Below are 25,328 nucleotides of genomic sequence, written 5' to 3'. Positions count from 1 at the left end.
GATACCACAAAGTGGATGATTTGACTTATTCCATACTAGAAATAATTGCAGGAAATCTTTTGATCACACGGATTCCCATTTCTCAATGATATCCAACGATCAAGACAATGGTTGAATCTCATAACACACACACATATATACATAGATATAATTACACTCTTTTACTGGCCTCCGCTTTATTAACAATGACCCATTTCATTTAATCAATGATAAATATTGATACAATGACTTGTTCATCACAAAATCATGTTTTCCTGAAGTGATGTACAAAGGTTATAATTCATGCATAGGAGTTCATACAGAAGAAGCAAGCCTACTAAACATTTACATCGATCTGACTAATGACTACCTCGATTAATTTCTATCTAAATTAAATTTACAGCATCTCGAGCAATCGAGCAATACACGGAAAGCGGCATACTCCCTCTGGTCCCATATCTGTCTCTACCTGTATCAAGGAGAAGATCGAACATCAACAATAATGACAAGCAGCAGAACACAACATAGCGCTAGCAGAACATAGCATAAGCGAAATGCTGATAATTCGACTAAAACAGCAAAACGAGCTACTCCCACAGGGCCAAGGGACGCATCAGAATTTCGGCATTGACGTTTTTCTTAATAATAATATAACTAAATGAAGAGCGTGTTCTTTTCGCGCTATACAAAAATGACCAGTTTTAAGTAAATAAACAGAGCTAGAGAAAGAGCTGTAGCTTTGGCTGGCACATCATTAATGCTTCATATGTAATTTGAATTACTCACAATCAGTCGAATCAGGAAAATACTGTATTCGTTACTTATAAGACACTAATCTGGTCTAAGTGTCAAAAGTTGCGCGAAATTCCTCGGATAAAATAAAGATAATTATCAAGACCTACCTTGTCCAGAGAACAAGCAAAGCTCTACCCTCAGTATCTGGGGAAGGAACAAAAAATCAGGCAGTACAACTGCTTCTCTCATGCATGCCTGTCGTCGGTCGACTCTGATTTTGACTGATCAGCAGATCAAAGATATAATCAAGACGTAAATTAGGGCAAAAACAACTTTTGTTTCGACCTATACGAAAACAAAATAAAGCATGCTTTATGAAAAGCACAAGGCAATACCTCATCTTGTGAGGTGGCTTCTGCCGCAGCAAGCTTCGACTCCCCGGAGACTGTAGAATCTTCGGGTTGTGTCGTCTGCTGCTGCTCTTTCACTGTTTCACAGACCTCATCAACTTCCATTGGTTCGGCCTATTCAGATATCGAAGCATTCCGAAATTAATTACCACATGGGAATAGCATTCAAGTACATATAGCTACTGAATAGCGTCTAGAGTAACAGAGAAATGAGGCTTAAGCTATGGCGCTAAGGATAATTTAGTATAAGATAATAAAGAAATACAGCATTTAGTTTGCAGTGAAAGCATCTGGGAACAGAATTTCCTTATAAACTGTTTTCTTTGAGACCCATTACATTCTCTTTTCATTCCATCGTACAAACATCATCTAAGAATATACTTAAAAGCTTGCACTCATGGAAACATCTAACTGTCCAGATGCAAATCAGTCTGATGATTCTAAAACCCAAAAACTGTCCATTCATTTGAGAAAATTGAAATTAGAAAAAGGGTACTTGGAACAGTCGGTAACAAAATAAAGAGCTACCTCGTCCTGTGATTTATCTCCAACACCATCACCCTTCAGCTCCTCGACAATCGCAGAATCTTCTGGTTGTGGCGATTGTTCTTTTATTTTGTCACAAATGTCATTCACATTATGTGGTTGCACCTACAGGATACAAAAGCATATAGATATTTAGTATAATAGGAATCAGCTTAGCACCAGAAACAATAGCTGCAGGCGAAGATGCCATGAAATAGGATTAGCCAGAGGCACCATAAAAAGTACGAGTTGTAACGGAACAGGAGTGACCTCAACAGTAGAAGTCGACTCTTCAGGAACTGCAGAATCGTCTGCGACTACAGACTGTTCCTCTACAGTTTCACAAGGCTCGTCTACAGTCTCTGGTTTAACCTACTCAGAGAGAAGAATGCAGAAAATTATTACCAACAAGATGGATATATGTGTGTGTGTGTGTGTGTGTGTGTGTGTGTGTATTTGTAGTTATTGGTCCAGAAAGCATACCTGATCTCGTGATTCGGCATCGGGACCAGTAGAATTCAGCTCTGCAGGAACTGCAGAATCGTCTGCGACTACAGACTGTTCCTCTACAGTTTCACAAACCTCTTCAGGAACTGCAAGGTCCTCTGATACTGCTGTCTGCTCTTTTTCTGTTTCACAAGGCTCGCTTACAGTCTCTGCTTTAACCTGTTCAAAGATAGAAGGCATTCCATAAAAATAAGCAGCATGATGTAGCAGGAATAGGGTTAACCAAATGGGCTACAACATAAAAATATAACAGGATAAGAGACTGATTTATGAGTAAATAATTTAAAATGTACCTCATCCGGCCATTCAGCCCCAGGAGTAGCGAAGTTTGACTCTCCAGGAACTGCAGAGTCTTCCTGCAGTACTGATTGTTCTTTGACTACACGAACATCATCTTTGGTCTCTGGTTTGACCTAATGAGAGGAAGAGAGACGAATTCAGCGGTCACTATCAATATAGAAATGAAATCATATGTGCAGCCTCTTAAATGCCTGCAATGAAAAAGGGATTCAGCAGAGGTACCAAGACAGTACCAAAAGAAATGCTTTATAGTCAGTGGAGCTCACAAGACCTACCTCATCCTGCAATTCAGCTCCCGGGACAGCAGAACTCAACTCTGCAGGTACAGAAGAATCTTCTCTTACAACTGACTGCTCGTCTACCGTTTCACAAGCCTCATTTACTATCTGTGCTATAACCTAACCAAGGTAGAAGCATTTAGATATTCATAGCAAAATGGAAGTGAATGAGGTAAGGGATTAGACTGTTCTGCATATTTATGAAGAAAAAAAGAGAGAATAACAAAACGAAAAAGCAGAAAGGCTAAGACAACACAAGATATTCAAAGGAGGCATACCCCATTTTGGGAATCGGCACCAGCTCCATCGAGTCTCGATGGTTCAGGACCTGCAGACTCTTCTTGAAGTGCCAACTCTTCCCCTACAGATTCACAAACCTCACTACTACCAGCTCCCAACAGACAGTGAGCCTTCCCATCCACACACTGGGCCATCTCATCCACACACTGGGCCTTCTCATCCATACACTGGGCCTTCTCATCCACACACTGGGACTTCTCATCCACTGTGTCTGCACTTGCATCTTTTGGCTGTTGCTGAATAGTATGATCAGTTGGTAGAGTTTCCAGTTTTACCTATTCAGAAATAGAATATAGAAAGTTGTTTAATAGAGACGATGCCATTAGCACAAAAGCAAGCGCATGAGCAAAGCAAGAGTGCTAATTCACTATCTTGTTATATTCACACAAGTAATAAGAAGAATAAAAATCAACTGCTAGAGGTCCACAAGGCACACCTTATCATGCAAATCTGCAGCAGGCATATCAGACATCAATTCTCCACCAGTTGGAGCATCTCCTGTTGTTGCCAACTGCTGCTCTACTGGAACATGGGCCTCACTTACATCGGGTCCCACATCATGTCCAGGTAAGACTGCATCAAGGACCTCCTCCTCAACCTGACTTGGACCTGCATGGTCTTCCGGTTCATGGAGAGCATTGCCCGCCAGGGCAGTCTCTGGTATGACCTGCTCAGTGATGAAATCATTGAGGAAATCGCCACTAACGGGAATAGTACAAATATAGAAATTAATAGGCAAATAAAAGAATCTGCTTCTAGTTCTTTAATTTGTCATCCCCATGAAAAAAAAATACCTAGAGGGTTCCACAGCAGTCAATTGTTTAAGGGCATACTTACATCCAGCAAATGGGTTTCAGCCACATTGGACTTTGATTGTATAGCATCTGCAGAACTTTCTGGTGGTGTGGACTGTTCTTTTGTTGGTCCACAACCTTCGCTCATATTGGGTTCCCACTGACATTCAGGTACAATGGTAGGAGGAGCCTCCTCATCAACATGATCTCCAGCTACAATTTCTTGCATTTCATGACTAGCCTGACAGGCAGCAGCAGTATCTTCTTTGACCTATTCAGTGTTTGAAGCACTAAGAAACTCGTCCAGGGATGCAATAGATAATAACCAAAGACTGTCTAGAAAATTCTAAAGCAAAGTAATTAATACTAATCTGCTATTATAAAAGGAATGAAAAGGATAATGCAACGGGATTAAAAATATAAGAAATCGACAACTTTCCTTTTTTCTGATAGATAATAAGAATTCATACATGAGTAAAAGGTATACAGAGCCTATGAGTGATTCAAATGTTTTACGGTCTCAGATGCAAACCTCTTTGGGCAAATCAGCTCCAGGCACATCAAATTTTGATTGTCCAGCAACTGCAGAATCTTCTGTTAGTACCATATTTCCCTCCGCTGGTTCACAAGCTTCATCTATCTCTGGTACCAACTCAGATCTTGATAAATTGGTACAGTCTGTCTCCTCGTTAACCTCATCTGGACTACCGTATCCTTGCAGTTCTGCCAGAGCATGACTAGCTGGGAGTGCATCCTGTTTGACCTACTCAAGATGAAGCACTCAGATATTTGTTGCTAATAGAATAACAGAGAGGAGATTACCAACAAGAATACCTAAATGAAATGTTGAGTGGAGATGAGATTATTAATGAGAATAACCAAATAATTGAAGAGTATTTTTTGCGGATACATAAGTAGCATGCCTATTTCCAGTGAGAAGGAAAGGAATCAAGGAGCGAAAAGAGAGAACTAGCTAATCATGAATCACGAGCAAATTTAACAGCTTGCGGTTGAGATATACCTCATCCTTCAAATCAGATCTGGGCACATCAGACTCCAATGTTACAGCCCCTGCAGAATCTTCTGGTTGTGCAATCTCTTCATTTTCTAACCTTGTCGTTAGCTGCGGATTTTTAATAGCAGGACCGATTGAAGCAGTCTCCAATTTGACCTACTCAGCAATAGAAACTTTTACGAATTAGCAGGTCATAAGAATAACCCTCTCTTGATCAGTTATTATAAGAATAACATAATCAAGGTATTGCACAACAAACAAAAAAAGCAGTACATGCTCATCCATTATTTTGTCAATTATGAAAAGATTTCTTACTGTATCACGGATATATCAGCAAATGAAACAGTATGTGTTACGAGAACACGCCATTACAGAATAAATACCAACTCAGGAGTCGCCAAATAACAGGGTCAAATAGAAAAGGACTGTTAAACTACAGGTTCAGAATCTCTGGGGTAACTACCTCATCCAGAGATTCTGATCCAGAGGCATGGACATCTCCTGCAACTGCAAAATTGGCTGCGGATTGGTCCTTCATATCCTCAGGGACCTCATCCAGAGTCTGCGGAATGGCCTGCATATTGAAGGCACTTAAAGAATAGTAAGCAATCTGTGAAAGAGATGAAACTTTTATGGAGTCCAGAAGACTAACATATCTACTGTTATAGTCTTATCAATACTTACTAAATCTGCAAAATAATGAAAACAGTGATACCACACAGGCAGACAAGCAGTCAATTTAGTAAATCTCCTTTTCTTTTCCCCCTTTTTGTGAAGATGATAACTATGTCCGTCGGAGGAGTCACCAGGATATTTGCTAGGGAACTTTCTGGATAACAGTTAATGTAAGGATAGGTATTGAGTTGACCATCCTGCAACTAACAGCATGCGTTTTACTCCTCTATCAAATAAAATATCCATTTTACCTCATATTATTCAAGTGGTGATCTAGCCAGAAATAAATCCGACTTTATTAGGAGCCGTGAACAGAAACAATCTAAAAGAAGGGAAAAGAAGAAACACAAATAATAATAATACTACATCTTTAATATTTTATCTCCATCACAACGATAAGATAATTAAGAAATAGCACTAGTTTAACGGTTAGCAATCATGCGAAACATACATCATCCACAAGATCAGCTCCAGGAACTGGTAAGTTTGATTCTTCAGAAACCACAGCATCATCTGATAGTGGCAATTGCTCCTTCAACACGTCATTGCTAGTGTCTAGTTTAGGCTGTTTGATGAAATGGTGAGTTAGGTATTCATTTACCAGAGATCAGTAACATTTAACATTTGTATAACATGTGGAATACCTCCAACAAACAATCAAACTCAGGAACTTCAGATTGTAACTTGATTGCAACAGGAGGACTTCCTGGGAGTTCTAATTGCACATCTTTTGCTTCACTGACTGCATCTGTGGTTTCCAGTTTAGCCTGCTCAGATACATAGGGGATCAGCATTTCACTAAAAATGTGTCTAGGTGTGGCATGCCTATTTATGCATATGTTACATAAACCAATTTCTTGCTCAATAAAGAAAATAGAAAAGACAGCATGACCAAGGAAAGCATCAGCAAAGATCCTTCCTTTACCAATTGCATGTTTTTGACAAAGCCTAGGTACCTAAATGCTTGCTAGGAAGGTACCAAAAGAAACTTCCCCCATGGATTTGGCATATTTGCAATGAGAAAAATGGTTTGAGTGGTAGTTATGGAACTGAAACCATCTGTAATTAACAGTCCCATAAGTTCAGACAAAATAGTACACTAACATCATAAAAATACAAGCAGGTTAAAAGAGATGGAGCCACTAAGAATGATTTGAAGATGTTATCAACCACACAGCAACAAGTGGTTCATAAATCAGATTATTTAGCATATAGTGGCCATCAACCATACATTAATAAATCAGATCATTTAGCACATAGTGGTCCAATAGGACATACCCCATCCAAGGAATCATCACGCATAGATTCATCAGGATGCTCCAATTGCTCCTTCATGGTATCCTCAAAGTCATTTGGAGGTTTTGTTATAGCCTGCTCAGAGGGTTGAAGATTTCAAATATCTACTACAAATATGCATGTGACAGATTATATCTAAGCATCAAACATTGGTAACCTAATGAAAGTGCACCAAAATTTCCACAGAGACGATTTATAATTAAAAGTCCGAGACTACCATCATCATTTAGCAGATAGTGGTCTAATGGACATACCTCTTCCAAAGATTCATCACACGAAGAATCATCTGGATGCTCCAATTGCTCCTTCATGGTATCCTCAACATCACTTACCGGTTTTGGTTTAGCCTGCCCAAAGGTTTCAAAATGTCGAATATCTCTTCCAATATGCAGGTGAGTCATGATATCTAACATCAAACATTGGGAACCTCTTGAAAGTTCACCAAAATTTCCAGAGAGACGATTTATTGTTGTTGTTCCAAATTACCATCATCATTTAGCAGAGAGTGGTCCGATGAACATACCTCATCCAAAGATGTATCACACATAGAATCATCCAGATGCTCCAATTGCTCCTTCACGGTATCCTGAACATCACTCTCAGGTTTTGGTTCAGCCTGCTCATAGGTTTCAAGATTTCAAATATCTCTTCCATATATGCAGGTGAGACAGCATATCTAAGCGTCAAACATTGGGAACCTCTAGAAAGTCCACCAAAATTTCCACACAAATGATTTATTTATTAAATATTCAAAACCACATTAAAATATCATCATTCTCCACTCAATAAATACATATATTCAAGAATATATCTGGTAACAGCTCATACTTCTTTATAGCAGCAACATGTCCTATCCAGACAGATTGAAGAAGAATAATGCTCAGGGGCTAAAAGATCGCAGTATAATTCTACAACTACACAAATTTTAAAAATAGCTTTCACCATTAGGCGCACAATAAACTGTACCTTATCAAGAGAATCAGTTCCGAGTGCCAGGATTGATGATGCTTCAATAATAGTAGAATCCCCAGGAAGTGCCGGCTGCTTCTCTTCTAATTCACAGGTACTGCTCTTATTCTCTGGTTCAGCCTGATCAGAAAAGAAAGTATTAACCCATCTTACCAAAAGAGAACACAAATAGGGACAAAAAGTCAGACAAGATTTATGGGTATGAATTCTAGAAAAATATGTCATCAACTTATCATGCATGTCAAGATATTCCATTTACTTAAAAACGCATCCAATAACACAAAATATCACCAGACTAGACTTAGGCATAATCTATTGAGCAACTTTGTTTAACCTGTGGTTTTTCTTTTCCATAAGAATCAATGAGATCTTTCTGCTAATTAGAATCGATGTGATCTTTCAATGAATAAAAGATGAATAAGACAACAAATAACAAGCCAGTAGAAGGTAGTTCAGAGTAGATAATACCTGTGGTATTATAATGGATACCGTGTCAAGAGAATTGGGCTCACGTGCAATGAAATTTGATTCTCTTTTAGCTGCAGATTCATCTGGTTGTGCTACGCACACTTCTGCTGTCTCCAGATTAGACTGCTCCTGAACACATATTCATACGTTCATTGCCAAATAGATGCAACAATATAAAGACATTTGTACACAAGATTGGAAAAGATTAGCCAACCTCAACAACAGCCATTTGAGCACCAGTTTCACGCAATAAGCTGCTTCCTGCTCCTCCTATCAAGCCATCATTTTTTTCTCCCTCTCCCGTTGAGGGGGTCGACGAATCCACAGTAGCTACAGAATCATCTGCTAGGGCCAAATTCTGCAATACATTTTCAGAAACCTTGTTCGCTGTCTCTGGATTGGCCTGAAAAATAATCAGAACCATCCATTTCACAAACATAGTCGACATAAACATGTAAAACTGAAACCATTTCCCAAGAAATTATGACCAACCTCAGAACCATCCATTTCACAGCCATCTTCACGCAACAAGCTTCCCATAGCTTCCTTCTCTGTCAAGCCCCCACTCTTTCCTTTCTCTGCTTCCAAGGAAGCCGCAGATTCATGGTTGGCAGCAGTTCTTGGGTCAGCAATATCAGAGGGTTCTTCCATATCTGCAGAGATGCCAACATGAGCCCCGACAGAGGTGTCCTCCACCTTTTTCTCTGCTGCTGCGGAAGACTGCTGCGGATTCAAATTAATGCGAGAAGAAACACTGGGATCAGAAATGTCCATCTGATGACTAATTTCTTCTTCATGCTTTTCTGATTCAGCAACTTTTATCGAGCTGTCAGCCGCAGCTTTCTCCTTATCCAGATCAGTGGCCATATCAGAAAACTTATCAACAGACTCTTCGACTTCTGGAGAGCAAGGTTCGCCATGAACTTCAACAGTGTCAGCCTCAGTGTTTCCCACTTCCTGTGGCTGCTGCCCTTCAGAATCATGTTGGCCAGAAGTTTTTTCAACAAACTCATCAATATCATCTTTCATGGGCAGCAGGGCATCAGGTAAATCTTGCTGAGAGGGCACCTTATTTTCATCATGTTGCACTATGACACCATGATCTTCAAGATTTACATCATTATATTCACCAGTTGGCACTTGTTGAACTTCACCAGGAGCTTCTTTGGGCACTTGTTGAACTCCGCCATGAGCTTCTTCTACAGCTGCAGGATGCACTTGACCCTCGCTATCAGAAGCAGGTATTTTCTCAGAGGTTTCATCATTACTTTGCTCAATACTTGTAGCTGCATGAAGAGCCTCCTCCTTGCTCTCCACAATCAAGTTACTACTAGAATCCTTTATTAATTCAGCTGTAGAGCTGAAATCCTGATTCAAGACACCATCAATGACCTCATGAGATTTTCTATCTGCTTCTAAAGTTACTGTTTCTGAAACTGATGCAGCGGATATCACCTTATCAGCAGAAGCTCCACCGATTTCGACATTTTCTGCAACATTAATTGAAAATGGGGGCGTGCTTGGAATATCTATGCCCCCATGATCAGAGGACTCCCGATTCTGATTTGGTGGTGACACTCTTTTAAGTGTCTCGAATCCAGGAGGAACAGCAGGCATTTCCTCCAAGCTCTCCTCGATTACCTCTTTAGGGATAGTTAGAGCCGCTTTTTTCTCCATTTTCTCATGTGTTGCAGCAGCTTCTCCCCCAGCTTGATCATCCTTGCTTCCAGACGGAAGGTTGACCCCTGGAGCAGTAACTCCTGAAGCAGATGAACGTGTTTGATCCTCTGAATGCTTTCCCCCAGTCACTTCATTTGAGGTACTACCTGATACTGATAAAGGAGGGGAATCCCGATTATCACCCTCTGACCTCTCACCAACTTTATTTTTGGATGCAGACAGGATTTCTTTCATCATAGAAGCAACATAACGCACATTATGCCCAATCTTGGAGTTTGTCGACTGTTTGCCTTTGGTAGAATTGTCTGAAACAATGGATTTGGGATCCTGACTCGATACAGCATGAGGTGCAGGAAGCCCACATACCCTTTCCCTCATTCCCTCTACAGATCCCTGAGTAGCATCCTCTTCTTTACCTGGTGTAATGCCACTAAGGTTTCCTGCTGCAGTAGATTCAGCAACATGCACTATTGCAGAGCCAGTGGATCCACTTCCCCCAGCAGTTTCACCTCCCAGTGTCATGGCCTTATTTTGCATCTGCTCAGATAGTTTTGGATCCTGACCAGCACCACTTGAAAGAGCATCAGTGCCTAAACTCCTCCTCCTTCCCCTACGCCGTGGTGCTTCTGCTGGACTTTGAATCACTGGACTCTGAGTCTTCCGTCTTCTTCCCCTCTCTTGTATTGCAACAGCAGGTTTTTCTAGTGTTGCAAGAGGAGTGCTACTAAGATTAGGTTGAGAAGCAGTAGTAGGAGACGCCATGGAAGGACTGAGTTGAACCTTGGCTGTGACTCCAGTGACAGAATGGAGTTCCTGAGATGCTTCTGCTCGACTCTGACCCCGTCGTCTTTGCCCTTTCTCTTGTGTTGGTGTGGGAGAGGAAGCAAGGGCAGTTGTAGATTGAGAACCAGAAGTAGAAGATGCCAATGAAGGATTGGATTGAGAGTTGGAGGTAAGTCCAGCAACAGCATGTGTTGTTATCATATCCTGAGGAGCTTGTATGCGAGTCTTTCTTCTATGTCCTTTCTCTTGCGTGGGAATAGGAGGGCTACCAACAGCAGACTTAGAACCAGTGGTGGGAGAGGCTACAAGATTATTTGGTGTTGTCATCACAGTATTCTCCTGTGAAGTCGGTGCCGTAGATGGATTCAGAGCAGAAGTTGCTTGCAACTTCTGTGGCTCCACTTTCATTTGACCCGTTCCAGGAGATGGCTGGACAGGCACAGCAGAGGGAGATACATTTGTGACTACTCTCTTTGGCCTCCCACGTCCACGTTTAGCTGGAGGTGTCACCTGATTGGCCAAGGGAACTGGTGGTGGCCCAATGGAGGCAGAAGTAGAATGGAGTGTAGCTGAAGACTCCTCATGCTTAACAACTGCTACAGGCTCAATTGCCTTTGCAGTCAGATGTGTTCTATCCTCTGGTTTGGGAGATCCAGGAGACTCAGCCTGGCACATCCTCTCAAATTCCTCTTCAGTCATTTGCTCCTCATACGATCGCACCTGCTAAACAATACATAATGTTAAACTAATGAGTGCTGGTCACCTAGGAAAATGAATCACACAAGATACATTAAGGTGGAACTAACCTCTCTTGCCCTTTTACCCCTTCCATAATGCTGAGTATCGAGGCCACCATATTCAGATTTCCGTTTCACTCCAACACTTGATGATGCACCAGTCTTCGGGGTTTCAAATACCTTCATTGCTTCGTAGAACATTTTCAAGTCCTCATCAGTTACAAGACGGGAAGGCAAGGGGGCTACAGGCTCAGAACCATCTTTTCCCTGTCCTTGCACCAGCTTTGTCCACATTGCCTGTTTAGTTTGTTAAAAGAGCTATTACTAACTACTTCATAGAACCACTACAAAAGAAATATGGAGCATAAATTAATAGGTAAAATGCATACCATCTCTTCTTCACGCCTTTTTCCGTCAACTGCTTCAAATATATCAATCTCTGACTCACTACAAGACCAACAGGAGAGTAAACATTTCCTATATCAGAATTGCAAGCAAACTAAATAGTTGAAGTAGAAACTCAATACCGCCACATACAGTTAAAGAACAAACATATTTTAATTTGACCTGGTAACTAAGCTAAGGATGAAAAACTCGGAACATAGAGCGGCAAACAATAAACAACCAGTGAGCGAACCCCCTTTTCAAAGCCACCCATGGCTCGTCCATTTCAGTATCCTACGTAACAATAAAGAGCTGAGGCAAATACAACTCTCATAAACTTCAACCACGACACAGGATTTGCACCAAAATGAGGGATGGCATTTCAATTGAGATATAATATGATTTCTCAGCTTTCTAGCCAAATGAAAGAAAATTGCTCAACACTACATATCATCAGAAAATCAGTAGCACAGACCTGCGAGCTATTAAGTCATTGAGAGCATCATCATCCAACACAGGAGAAGCTTCCTCTTTCTTACACTCCCGTAGTAGAGACTCCAAGTACTCCCTCCTATCTTCAGCACTGTGATGTATATGATAAATAACTATCAGAAAATTCTGGACTCCGGAATGACCAGAACATTGAAAATGTAAATAAACTCATCAGATTTACTCTGATTTACCTCGTGTTATTATCAAAGAAACCAGCAGTAATGCTCTGATTGGCAACTCCAAGCTTGTGTTCTGCTGCAGCTCTAACTTGCTCCTCAACAGTTTGAACCTAGAAATAATAGCAATTCAGTGTTGTCAAACAATTGCCACTTCAGAATAAAAGGAACTGCAAAAAGAACAGCTTATAATCATATTCAGCATCATTTTAATACAACTCAGTAAGTATGCAAAACTTTCCATAAAATGTGAGCATGAGAAAAAAGACTCTATACATGATTAATGGCCCCTTCAGTCTTAGTAATTCAGCAATACAAAAGAGCGTTAACAATATCACGAACTGCTGTATCGAAAACTTTCTATATCCCAAACTGGATTTTGAGAAATTTTCAGAATTAATGAGTTGACAGGAATACCATCAGAAATATTGCATGTACATAACATATGATCTCAACCTTAAACATGCAATCATGAGAGACAACTATCAGAAAACAAACACCATACAATTTATGAAAATTCATGAACCACCACTTCCAACTCAAAACACCAATCATATTCATTGTAAAACATGTGATGTAATAAAGAGCACTTACTGTTTCAAATCTAAGAACAAGCACGTCCTTTTTTTGGCCGATCCTATGTGCCCTTGCTTGTGCTTGGAGATCAACCTGATATATCAAAGGCATCAGAATTGGTATGAGCCTCTTATAAATAAATATATGTACTGAACACTGGGTAATATCCAATCTTGCCTGAGGGTTCCAGTCAGTGTCAAATATAATGACTGTATCCGCAGCTTGAAGATTCACTCCAACACCACCAGCCCGAATGCTAACACCAAAAGAAAGAACCCACGGGACCAATTTGAGGAAGTTGAAGGATTTAAATACAGAAAGCCCAATAGATTACTAAAAAGCTGTCATTCCCTGATGAGGACCAGATAATTACCTGAGCAAAAATATAAAAAAGGGAGAATTTGGTTGGTTGAATAAGTCAATAAGAGCACCCCGATCACCACCAGAAGTGTGCCCATCTAATCGAAGATACCGATAATGTTTCAAGTTGAGATATTCCTCCATCACATCAAGCAGCCTTGTCATGGTGGAAAAGAAAAGCACCTGACAAAAAAGTCAAACTTGATTATCCCCACTTACAAAATTTAACACACAACACAAGTATGTGTTTGATAGTTAATATGAGTGCAAACAATGTCCATTGGAGGGAAAAGAACAGGAGAAACAACCAAATCCTTCTGTCTGGTCAACTCAAAACCAATGAGATCAAAGTGGGACAGCGCAAAAAAGGGGAAATAGTCCACTTAAGGCTTAAAACCAGCACCAACAAAAAATGATTAAAAAAAGCAATCACATCCCAACAAGCACATGTAGCTAAAGCTTAAATATAATTTTTCCAATGAAGCTGGCCCAGTAAAAGTTTGCAATCCTCATCAATCAAAAGAAGATATGCAGCTCTCACAACCTCAAAAAAGTCAAAAGAGAAAGAAAAGGAATTGAACAATTTAGGTGAATAACCCTTTAATTCAGCATCCATCATAGAATCTGGATAAGATGAGCAGTCAACATTGAAAGTCCACATGCCAAAATCTGAGAGCACGAAACAACAAAAGTCTTACCCGATGATCAGTCGCCTTTAGTTTTGGTAGCAGCCTATCCAACATCTCAAGCTTCCCGCAGAGCCTAATAATCGGAGGTAGATAATGCTTCGGTATTAAATTATCAACCTGAAATTTGGGCAGAAATATAATATAATTGTTAGCCTCGTAAAATTAGGTTTGTAAGAGCCAAATAAAAATTAATAAACATATGCCACCTTGAATTTTAATCCTAGTATGCTAACACATTGGGTTATAGATATATAGAAAGAATATATTAAAAAAAATGTTTTCTCTAAATGTCATTACTTACCTGGGAAGAATTTAATTACCACTAACAATTAGATGGATTACTTCTTCCTTCAAACAGCTAATACAAGGTAAAAACATACCTCATCTGCATGAAGTTGGCTGAGATAAGGATGATTGCATATATTACGAAGCTCCATGACTGAGTTCTGCACTGATCTTGCCTGAAAAAATTAAGTTCAGGGCCAAGCTTATGAGAGCACAAAAAGAAAAATGCAGATCTTGAATGCGGATATATATATATATATAAGAATATATGTGTATATATAATACTCTTATACATATATATAAGCAGACCTTAAAATTTCCAAGTGACCCAAGATTTTCCTCAACCCTCTTCATCAAAAGCTTTTGATACGCAGAGGGCTCACATCTTACGAGTCTTTCAATCTTTTCGGGCAGTTCATTTTCAACCTATTCAAAGTACATTTGATGTACATCAGTAAGAAATAATTATTCATAAAAAGATGTAAATATAAAACAGAAACCCAATTGACTCCAATAATAATCTCCAGAGACTTCTTTTGAGTTGTAATCATTATAGATACCAACAGCTAGCCAATCCATTTAATTAGGGGAAAAACCAAATTTCAACAACTGGCAGAACAATTTCTATAAATAATGTCAAGTAAATTAAAAAAATTAACAAAAAATAAAGACTTCTCCAGTTTAGTGAGATTGGTTAAAACTAGTACAATTGAATGCCATTGTTCAAAGTATATATAACATTAACCTTATGTTTCAATCTCCGAAGCACAAACGGTCTAAGAACTTGGTGAAGACGGTTTATAATCAAGAGATTCTCCTCCTCGGAAAGTAATGCCTGGACAAGAAAAGGCAACAACAATATAAGAACATATCACGTCTATATACTGATCTTTCATAATCAAACCAACAAACGAACTTACTTCCTCTGCTGAACTATCGCCACTGCTTTGAAATGGTTTGTTAAACCATTGAGAAAAATCCTCAGATGAATTGAAAATGTTCGGCAACAAGAAGTTAAGCAATGCCCATAGCTCCTCAAGATTGTTCTGGAACATAAGAGAGAGTGAAAAGTCTTGAATCAGTCCATGATCTAGTCATTTGACAGGTCAACCAAACATAACAAGCAAGAACAATACATAAAGCAACGGATGGTACTCATGTGTCATTTCCTGGATAGGTAAACCACACATGCTAAGGAGCAAAACCTATTAAATATGCAAACCATGTCAGTATGTCAGTGATACCTGCAATGGTGTTCCCGTTAACAGCAACCGGTGATAACTTCGGTAGTGCTTCAGCTCAGCATTTAACTTGCAAGAAGCATTCTTGATTCGATGCCCTTCATCAATTATGATGTAGTGCCAATGTATCTTGCTTAATTTGGGTCTATCATGCTTGTTCATCAGATATTCATATGTTGTCAACAGAACATTAAATTTCTGATGAACTATCTTTTCCCTGTATATAAAGAGAGAATCATATTTCTCATATTCCTGCATCTTTTCCAGCTTTTACTTAACAAGTATAAAAATGCTGGCAAATAAAATAAAGCCATCGGGCTTCTAATGTTTGACTTAGGTCCACAATGGAAGATGATCTAGACTCATAGCTTCTTACTTGAATAACCGGCGCCTTTCCTCTGGCTGCCCAGCATAGACTATTTTGTGCACAGCAGGGGCCCAAAAGTTGATTTCTGACTCCCAACCAGGCAGAACCGAAGATGGAACCACAACCAAGAAAGGTCCCCTATCGTTCTTGGTTTCCATCAGATAACAGATTAGGGAGATCACCTATCAAAGAAATTTTCAGTTACATAAATTCTACATGCAAAAGAAATTCTAGACCCTCATAAATTGACAATTTGAATACAGTGGAAGAACATGGGCCCCAAACCAACCTGAACTGTTTTCCCAAGGCCCATCTCATCAGCGAGGATTCCATTTAAATGATTGTTGTAAAGTGACACCAACCACCTCAGACCATTCATTTGGTACCTGCAGGTCATAATCATGCACTGATGTAAGGAACAATGGCTAAAAATACGTAATCCTATTACTTGCACAAAGGGAAAAGTAAACAGACTTCTACTGTATGTTCTTAAAGATAAATAATAAAAGAAATCGAAATCATCCCCATGCCCCATGATAAAAACAAAACAAAAATTATAAAATATAGGACAAAAGCACCACTTACTCCCTCAATTTCCCACCATGAAGCATAGTAGGCTGTTCTGCAATGCTCTCTTTTATACTGCACAGAGTCAATTTTTTTTAGTGAACACTAGCAAACTCAGCATACATGTGCCGATCTAAAAATAGAATAGACAAAACATTGATAGATTCAATACCTGTGAGCCATCAGGTAATATTTTTCATTGCTTTCTTTATAATGCTGCAAACATAGATTTACAAAGTAAATAAGCCAAAATAAATCCATATTAACAATAAGAGCAAATGAAACTGCACAAAGTTGCATACTTTCGCCTGGTCGCTTTCATCTTCATTCTCACCAGCAGTTTCACTGTTCTCCAGAAAACTTGCGGTTTCCAACTCATCTGCATCATTCTCAAAGGGTCTGGCAACAGCCTTAGCCTCTTGTAGCTTGGATCCAAGCTTTTGGAGATATTTCTCGGTTTCCTTGAGTAACTGCTTTACACGATCTGATTTTGCATCCTGTAATCATCAAATCTTCCCTTATAACAGTGCTAAAAAATCACAAAAGTGAACTAGAATATCAGTGATTACAGCAAGCACACACCTGCACCATCCGCAAGTAACCTTCAACATCATTGATCTTCAGCAGAGTAATCTTCTCGCGCTGGATCCTGTCAATCTTCTCCCGATGTATTCTTTCCTTTCTTTTGTGAAGCTCCTTCGCATATTTATTGAAGCCCTTCAAGCGTTCTCTCTTAGCTTTAAAAACATCTTCCAATCGTTCCCTAAAGTTCAAATTACAATTATTGTTGCAAAGGGCAGAGACAATCCAACTCAACATCCTCAGGTACAATACACACACACACACACACACACACACAATTTTTTGAAAAGAAATCACTCGACAGAAGAGATAAGGGCTTACTTATGAACTTCGATATCACTGAAAAACTCCTTCTGCCTCTCACGGATTCTCTTTTGCCGCTCTTCCTTCATTTTCAGCTCATATTTTTCAATTTGTTTTATCCTCCTTCCATGCCTGTGCTTTTTGAATGACCTCAAATGGTCCATATCAGTTACTATTGGCTTAAAGAAATCACCAAGGAAATCGCTGTCAAAAACAATGATCGTTGTCAAAATAGATGAATATATAATTTTCCAAGAAACTTGCAGTAAACAAAATCACAAACAAGAAACATTCTAAGCAGATCAAATCACCCTCGGAGCCGTCTTTGGAGAGCCAGTAGCTGGAGTTTCTTCAATTCTATGACACTTTTGGTCTTGGCTGATATGTCCTCAGACATGCTCACAGTTTTCTGCAATAGTTGAGAGTAACAGTTATTAATTGGATAATGATTAGTGCAAACAAGAAGTTTTAAGACCTAATCATTGAAAAGGCCAAGCTCCAAAAATGATCTATGCAGCTAAGAAACGAGAAGACAAATTTATATGCACATCAAGGAAGCAGAGAGGAAAAGTTAAAGATTCCACACACGGACAACACAAAATATACACAAATTGACAGAAGGAAGCACATTAGACCATGTCCATATCAGTGCAACCTACCAATAGAGATACAACCAGAGACTTCTACGAATAATTTTTTTTTTTTAAAGAAATGGATAAACTAATAACACATAACCACATAGGTAAATACCGAGAAGGCAATAAATCCAAGAACCACATCACTTGAAATGCTCTGACAGCATCCCAGTGGGTTATTGACTACCTCCTTTAGGTTTCATTTCAAATTTCCACAAGTTAAATTTTTAAATTGAAATCCAAGAACCACATCACATTAAAATGCTCTGACAGCATCCCAGTGGGTTATTGCTACCTCCTTTAGGTGGCATGTCAAATTTCTACATGGGGAGAAATTAGGAAATCCTTAACCAACTTCTGTCCTCGGGCCATGAAAACCCTACAGAAATCCTGAGAGGGCAGTGTTATCAGTATGTCTTAGGGCCTGCTACGCAAACTAGCATTCCTTGACAGCCCAGAACTCCAAGACATCCCCAAACTGCAAGAATTTCTCAGATGCTTCACCATTCCCATAACAACAAACACCTCTTGACCTCCTACTTTTCTGGATTTCGTAACACATCTGAAACTTTCCTGGACCAAACCTCAACATGCATAGCACTGTCGAGATTTCCCCACACTCGTTAGAGTCAGGATGCTCTAGAACACCAACCCTTAGACGCCTTAGAAAACAACATGTACCCAAGATTGCCTAGACCCCCCAACCCACGCCCCAAACAAACCCACCCCCACCACACCCCCAGTTCCCCAATAGAAGGAAAAGCCTAAGCATATCGCAATGAAGAAAAACTAATCCAACCCAACAAACATAGACATTCTTAAAATAGCATGCTCATTAACAGCCTATTATACACAAAAGAGGGCCACATAATACTGTTGAAACAAACCTTTAATCGATCATAACAACTGGCAATTCTTTGCTCAGACTTCTGCTGCTTCAGTAACTGATTTCTCTGAACTAAGAGTTTCTTTTTCTGGTGATCCATAACCCACTTCTCCAACATGGTGTACTTCGGAGGTGGTAAAACCATAGAAGCGGATTCGTCCTCCTCGTCTTCTTCCATTGATTTTTCTACAACAGAAAAGCGATTGAATTTTACTTGTGTTTTTACTTGTGCAACAGATCATTTTGCTTCCAGAAGATAAATATCTCAGATGATCTACAACAGCCTATCAATCACCCAAAAACATAATTCCATTTTGAGATCACAAAGTTCTTACCATGAGGCATCTCTCTTGGCATTTCAGGGTGGCTATCCATTCCAGAGACTATTTGACGTTCAGCATTACTTCCTGGGACTGACTTCCAATGTTCTCTTCAGAAAATACAAACCGTTCTCAGCATGTCAGTTTGTAAAGACAGTTCTTTCATGGAATTGACAAAGAATTCCTATGCATACCTGACAGCAGAAGATACCAGTGATCCTCCAGGAGCCTCGCTAATACCACCAAAGCTAGTCTGCTTGAATGTCTCTAAATTCACCTGCTGGTTCATTACAGGTAGGGGAGTGGCAAGATTAGTCTTGGCACCTTGCAGATGATCTCTTCCCAGACTGCTCAGCCCATTGCTAGTAGCTAGGTTCGCCATGCTTGAAGAATTTAAATACTTCAATTCTGTGGGTGGAATTGTCTGCAGTTCTGCATTTTGATTTTGCACTTCAACGCCAAAATTCCTATTATGGTCCAGCATTGTTGAATCCCTAGCTTCAGCAGCTGACAAATGGGTAGCTGAGAGACTTCCAGCTGATGAAAAACCAGGAAGAATCTTCTCAGTTTCTCTCGCATTAAATGCTCTCCCAGATGGCATGACGGGATCAAGAAGTTTACTTGGCTCATTGGATGCCTGCAAATTTCCCTTCTGATCTGGCTCTTGACGAATTCCACCTTGAGCACTTCCTACTATTTTGCAAATCAGTTCGTGTAAACAGCACAGGTAGAAAGTACAACAAATTTAATATAAGAAATTTTTTTTGGGATAAGTTATATAAAAAGAAGAGGGAAAGAAGAAAAGAATTACTTACCATCTCTGGGGAAGATATTTCCAAGGGCAATTTCAAGATGTAATGGCTTAGGTGTCAAACCATTTCTACATGAAATGAACCACCAGAATAGCATCAGAGAATTAACTTTATATTCTCAGGCAAAATGACTAATAACAAGAATTTACAGAGATTATCTGCACACCTAAAGGCTAAGAAAACAAGGCATTGAGCTCTGAGCTGCTTCAACTGCTGCTCACTGAAAGGAGTGCCAGGTACGGCAGAAGCCCTGGAAACAAGAGATTTTTCAGTATCTCTGACAGCTGCATTTCTAGGCACATTCGTTTCTGGAATCACAGTGCTTCGACCATCCTGCCAACAAGCCAAAAAGATATTAAAATGTATTATACAGATCTTCGCACAGGATAAAGATTTTGTGCACTGGGGTGGCAAGGCAACAAGAAAGCATTTTACCACAGAGGCAGCAAGAGAATTATTCCTATGGCACATGGAACCACCTTCTTCAAAAGACAAAAAGAATAAAACAAAATACAAAATTGCCACTTCAGACATCAGATAGAAATTTCGCTTTTGGAGAATAAACATCAACACTTATATTGCACACATATCAACAACAAATATTCTGGGGCAAAGACTTTTGACTCATTGAAAATAGTTTCAAAACCATGAACTGAAAGTATGATGGATCCTTTTCACATTCTGCATAACCCTCTCCTAAAAGATCGGATGGCTCTTTAGAGAAGTTGCCTAAGAAAACCATGATGAACTAACAATTTTTACCCTGTGTTCTCCAGCCAGAATAACACCAACCACCCCCACCAGCCAAAGTTGCTCCATTCATTTTCCATATGAGATTCGAATTGAAAAAGAGGACAGTCAAAAATTTGACTGACAAGCAAACTGGGAGGGGTAAGACCATTACTGCAAGCGAAGAAATCAGTCTTAGCTTCTACACTCAAAGCTCACCTCTGATTCCTAGTAAGTGCAAACAACTTCTCAAGAGCTAAATTAAAATTTAAGAAGCTTCATTACATATTTGTATACTTGCATCTGCTTGGACCCGAAGAAGAAAAAGGAAAAACTAGTTTGAAAGTTATTGGCAGCTACTAGCTAGGTCTCCAAGTGAGAAAATGGAAGTTCAAAAAAGTTTATAGTACATCTGTGTCAAAGCTAGCAAGAGGAATGACTACCATCCAGGCCAGTTAGATGGAAAAGAGAGGCAAGAAGCTAAAGGAAAAAAAGAAGATATAAGATAATTTATGATTGCCCAGGCAGGAAAAACAGAACCAGCTGAAAATTTCGCTAACTTTATGCCACTGCAAGCGAAAACTGAAAATCAAGAATGGATTTGCCAAAAACAGAAAATTTTCAATCTTCTCCATAAACCAATAAACACGATATCTTGAAGAGAATGAGTATTTCTAGAATCTCACTCACATCACATTGTTCAAAAGGAGAAGAACTTCCAGCAATGAAGGGATCCATGTTCCTCTGCTCATGAATTTTTGTGCTTAAACCATGGTGGTCATATAGTGTTCCACCTGATTGAATTTGGTCTTCTTGCTTTAACCTCAGAGAAGATTGAAGATGCTCCATCTGACTACTATTCAGGGAAATATTAAAGTTTCCATGATCAACACCTCTGGCAGGGACCCCTGCCATGTCAACTTTGCTCATTTTCCCCTTCCTTGGATTGACTGGGTTATTAGTATCAAGTTTTTGGGGGTTCTCGACATGAGGTTCCATGACAGCTGATGAATCCCCTCTTTTCCTCTTAGAGTCAACTTTTTTGCCATCTTTTTGAGTCCCTTGCCTCGCATAACTTGCAGAATCTCGCTTCTCCTGGGATTGTGAATTGGCAGACCTGGTATCTAAACTAGAGGGACTCTCTTGATCAAATGACTGATTACTCCTATGAGTTAGAGACCCCTGATAATACTCATGGCCCCCTGAACTTGGACCGACAACTGCCCTTCCCGATGCAAAACTGCTGCTTTTGGACATCTCTTGTTCAGCCACCCCTGCATTAGTATTTGTTGAAATCCCAGCTGCCTGCAGAGATTCTGCGAAAAAAAAGGCCACATCCGAAGTCAATTGGATGACATGCAGATCGAAAAGACAGACCTACAAAAGATTCTTACCTGTATGTTTAGATGTTGTACAATCCCCTGTTTGAGACCCACTGGATAATGGAAGCCGAGAAGACTTTAGAGCCTCGATATCTAAACCATGTTGATTAATTACAGTCTCCATGGCCCTTTAGTCAAGAAAATTGCGTTAGAATATCCACATAAACACCAAAATACAAGTCCATTCTGCAGCTCAAACTTAGCACAAGTAAGTTATGCGGTTGACCATCATAATAGGTTGCAACATGATATGCCAAAACAGATAAATCAAACTTGAAGGAAGAACTTTCAACATTTAGCAGATATGTTTGGGGTACAGCCACTGGACTGCTAGAAAGGTTGCAGTGAACTTTCATTTAAGAGTGACCACAAATAGGACAAGGTGTCAAACATCACTCACAACATAATTCTCTATCCCATTCCAATCATGCAAACTAATCAAATAAGATGGCGTAAAACTTCAGACTCTAGATACAGAGTCCTTCATGGCCAGGACTAGCAGCACGATATCACAACTAATAATCAAGTTTGAGCACTTTAGTTCGAAAAATAAAGCCTAGCTATTTGTAAAATACGTACATACTCTATTATTATTTACCTTACCGGGTTAAAAATGCTTTCTTTTTACTATTCGAGATTCCATTAAAAAGTACCAAGAGGATGACAACCAACTTATGAAAAAGGAGAAATGAAAATATACGATGATCTGCACATATTCAAGTATGTGAAAATTGTCCATCGTATCCAAGAATACATGAAAGTTTCAATTATATCCCCAACTATACCAACAATTCACAGGCCTATCAAATTTTTCTATAAGCATCCACAGCCTCTATACCATCGAAGCTTTGCTATTCCTTTCTCTCCATGTAAGTCCAAAAGTGGAGGTACAGGGCTATGTTAGAAAATCTAACGCACAGAATTATTGTGATTGTGATACTAAAAACAGTAAATGAAGGACCGGCAATTTCTCAATGAAAAAAGATTTGAGAATCAAAATCCAGTGCATTCCTCATATGTGACTTAAAGTACGAGACTTAAGGTCTCCACATTAGAGTCTTCAATCTGACATCCAGATTTATGACACCATTATGAGACATAAATCTACATCATGAGCTTCATTTTCAAATTGATTGCAGCAAATTGTTATCCCAAAGTATAGCAGGCACAAGTTATAGGCACTAAGAAGTAAAACAGAAAAGAACTAGATACCCTACCTTGATATCACTTGATATGGCATCGAATGCTCTTTCCCACTAGATTTCATGTGCTGCAAAATCTGGAACAGAGCAGGCAGAATATGGACACAAAAGCACCAAGTCAAGCCGCCATTGAATGACAAAAGCCAGTGAAAGATACTAACACGCAAGAGAATCACCCACCACATAGAGTTTCGTGGCCAGTTTCGCAGGCTCATCTTTAGATTCTTGAATGAGTTTCTGCAGAAACTTCGCAGCCTCCAACTCTACATTCTGTGACGATGCCATCTTCCAGCTATAGTTCACTGACTAAGGAGGAAAACAAATAAAGAAGTCCCTGTTAAGGAATTTTCCAGCCCCCCGCCCTCAGTGCAAGCTAGATTGTCATGAGAAATTGCAATACCCTCAACACACTGTTCATATAATTAACGAATACACAGCTTTTACCAAATATGTTAGCACGAAAAAGAATTCCACTCGAACACGGTCCTCGAAAATACCCGGAAAGAAATAAGCTCCTAGATTCTCACTTAATCTGAATACCCAACAAATTCTTTCTTCTGCATCGTTTAAGTGTGAGACAGAAATGGAAGCTGGACATCCCCTCGGAGCAATTAAGGATCAAAACAGTAAATGCAACAAGCATGCAGCAAATTTAGCACTATGCATTAGCTCAATGAAACATCAACTCGGCTGACTGAGCTCAAACCAGAGGTTCCGTGCCACCCAGAGAGCTCACCTCTGCCTTCAGAATGCAAGAACGAGCACTAAAAGGAGAATCCAAGGACGCAAACGGGCAGTGCCACCATGATCGGAGCAAGAACCCTAAAGCCCCGAATTTTCCGAGATCGGGGTTTTAATTCGTCAATCAGAAGCAAATTGAGGACTGCCGGACGAGCTGGGGCGAGAGAGGCGGCGACAGCGGTGGCCGGGAACGTTCACGCGAGAAGCTCAGAGACCTTACCCAGTGAAAGCTTTCCCCTCCGAGCTCCCATAATCAAGAGAGAGAGAGAGAGAGGGGCTCTGCTGAGAAATGGAGAAGGAGAAAAGGACTGATTTTTGGTTTTGCAGCTAAGGACGCGGCTTATTCTATTTTTTTTGGGGGGGTTTAACATTCAACTGGGCCCAGGCCCAATTCTGATAGTTGGGCTTGGGCTCAATAAGATGCTGCCAACATGCAGGGGGCCTAGCTAATCTGATGGGTCAGGCCCCAATTCAAACCATGCCAACTGTATATTTCGAGATGGAGGGGTCAGGCCCCTGGCAATTGCAGCTCCCATGGTGTTTCTATTAGAGAAAATATATTCGATTTTTTATGCATCGGAGTGACAATTAACTAAAATTTGATGGATATCATTCTTTGATAATCCACTCGTGGTTAGGAATCCGGCAATGTATTTTCATGTCAGTCCATACTAGCAATGAGTCAAGCAGCTGGTTGGACAAAGCTCGACTGAAGCGTATGCCCCGACACGTCGGGTGTTATGTTTGCCCAAAAATAGTGTCTCATTGAAAGAGCAAATTGACTTCATCTTTCGGAGGAGTTGAAGCCGTGTAATGAAGGAGTGGAACATATGAATTGGCGGCCCACATTGGAGAAAATTGGAACCAAATGGGATGGGCACATGCTCTGTGTTCCCAATCAAAGTGACAGCATATAAAGACCATGCATAAATTCAGAACATAGAACTCAATCATTGTTTCGCTCATATTCATGATGGAAGATCAGACATGTTGCTAAATTAAGTTTCTCTAAGACTTTATATATTTTCCATTCATTTTTCTCCTGTCATTATTACATAAAAAACCACTCGTACGATTATAAGATTATACTTCGCTTGTGATACAAATGATGCAAAAAATGGTCATATCATTTTGATTTTGCTTCATAG

The 25,328-nt window shown here is 39.8% G+C and overlaps 1 protein-coding gene across 11 annotated transcripts; it reads right to left on the bottom strand.

Annotated features, from left to right (window-relative positions):
* Nucleotides 1-148: 148 nt before the first annotated feature.
* LOC116204437 (chromatin structure-remodeling complex protein SYD) lies at nt 149-24,498 on the bottom strand. Of its 11 annotated transcripts, none has more exons than XM_031536514.1 (55): nt 24,176-24,493; nt 23,620-23,745; nt 23,455-23,516; nt 22,250-22,365; nt 21,546-22,171; nt 20,293-20,459; nt 20,130-20,194; nt 19,936-20,007; nt 19,509-19,851; nt 19,330-19,424; nt 18,996-19,180; nt 17,785-17,882; nt 17,492-17,677; nt 17,171-17,351; nt 16,891-17,085; nt 16,761-16,804; nt 16,607-16,663; nt 16,311-16,407; nt 16,031-16,203; nt 15,658-15,871; nt 15,334-15,459; nt 15,159-15,248; nt 14,723-14,839; nt 14,509-14,589; nt 14,138-14,245; nt 13,453-13,622; nt 13,257-13,335; nt 13,098-13,172; nt 12,519-12,616; nt 12,311-12,418; nt 11,841-11,898; nt 11,521-11,748; nt 8,744-11,437; nt 8,466-8,654; nt 8,252-8,380; nt 7,781-7,903; nt 7,338-7,430; nt 7,069-7,161; nt 6,797-6,889; nt 6,163-6,285; nt 5,970-6,083; nt 5,307-5,417; nt 4,850-4,999; nt 4,361-4,591; nt 3,872-4,099; nt 3,471-3,701; nt 3,013-3,309; nt 2,732-2,854; nt 2,450-2,569; nt 2,133-2,315; nt 1,920-2,021; nt 1,653-1,775; nt 1,110-1,238; nt 882-995; nt 149-448 (listed from the first exon to the last, which is right to left on the bottom strand). In XM_031536514.1, the coding sequence occupies exons 2-54, from the start codon at nt 23,722-23,724 to the stop codon at nt 960-962; spliced, it is 10,134 nt and encodes a 3,377-aa protein (XP_031392374.1). In that variant the 5' UTR covers nt 23,725-23,745; nt 24,176-24,493; the 3' UTR covers nt 149-448; nt 882-959. The 11 variants fall into 11 exon arrangements, with proteins under 11 accessions (XP_031392374.1, XP_031392375.1, XP_031392367.1 ...); XM_031536515.1 differs by having other exon boundaries at nt 19,936-20,004; XM_031536507.1 differs by having other exon boundaries at nt 19,509-20,007.
* Between the last annotated feature and the right edge of the window lie 830 nt (nt 24,499-25,328).

Source organism: Punica granatum, chromosome 4 (genome assembly GCF_007655135.1).
Source record: "Punica granatum isolate Tunisia-2019 chromosome 4, ASM765513v2, whole genome shotgun sequence".
Taxonomy (NCBI): Eukaryota; Viridiplantae; Streptophyta; class Magnoliopsida; order Myrtales; family Lythraceae; genus Punica; species Punica granatum.
This window is presented reverse-complemented; position numbering and strand designations above follow the sequence as displayed.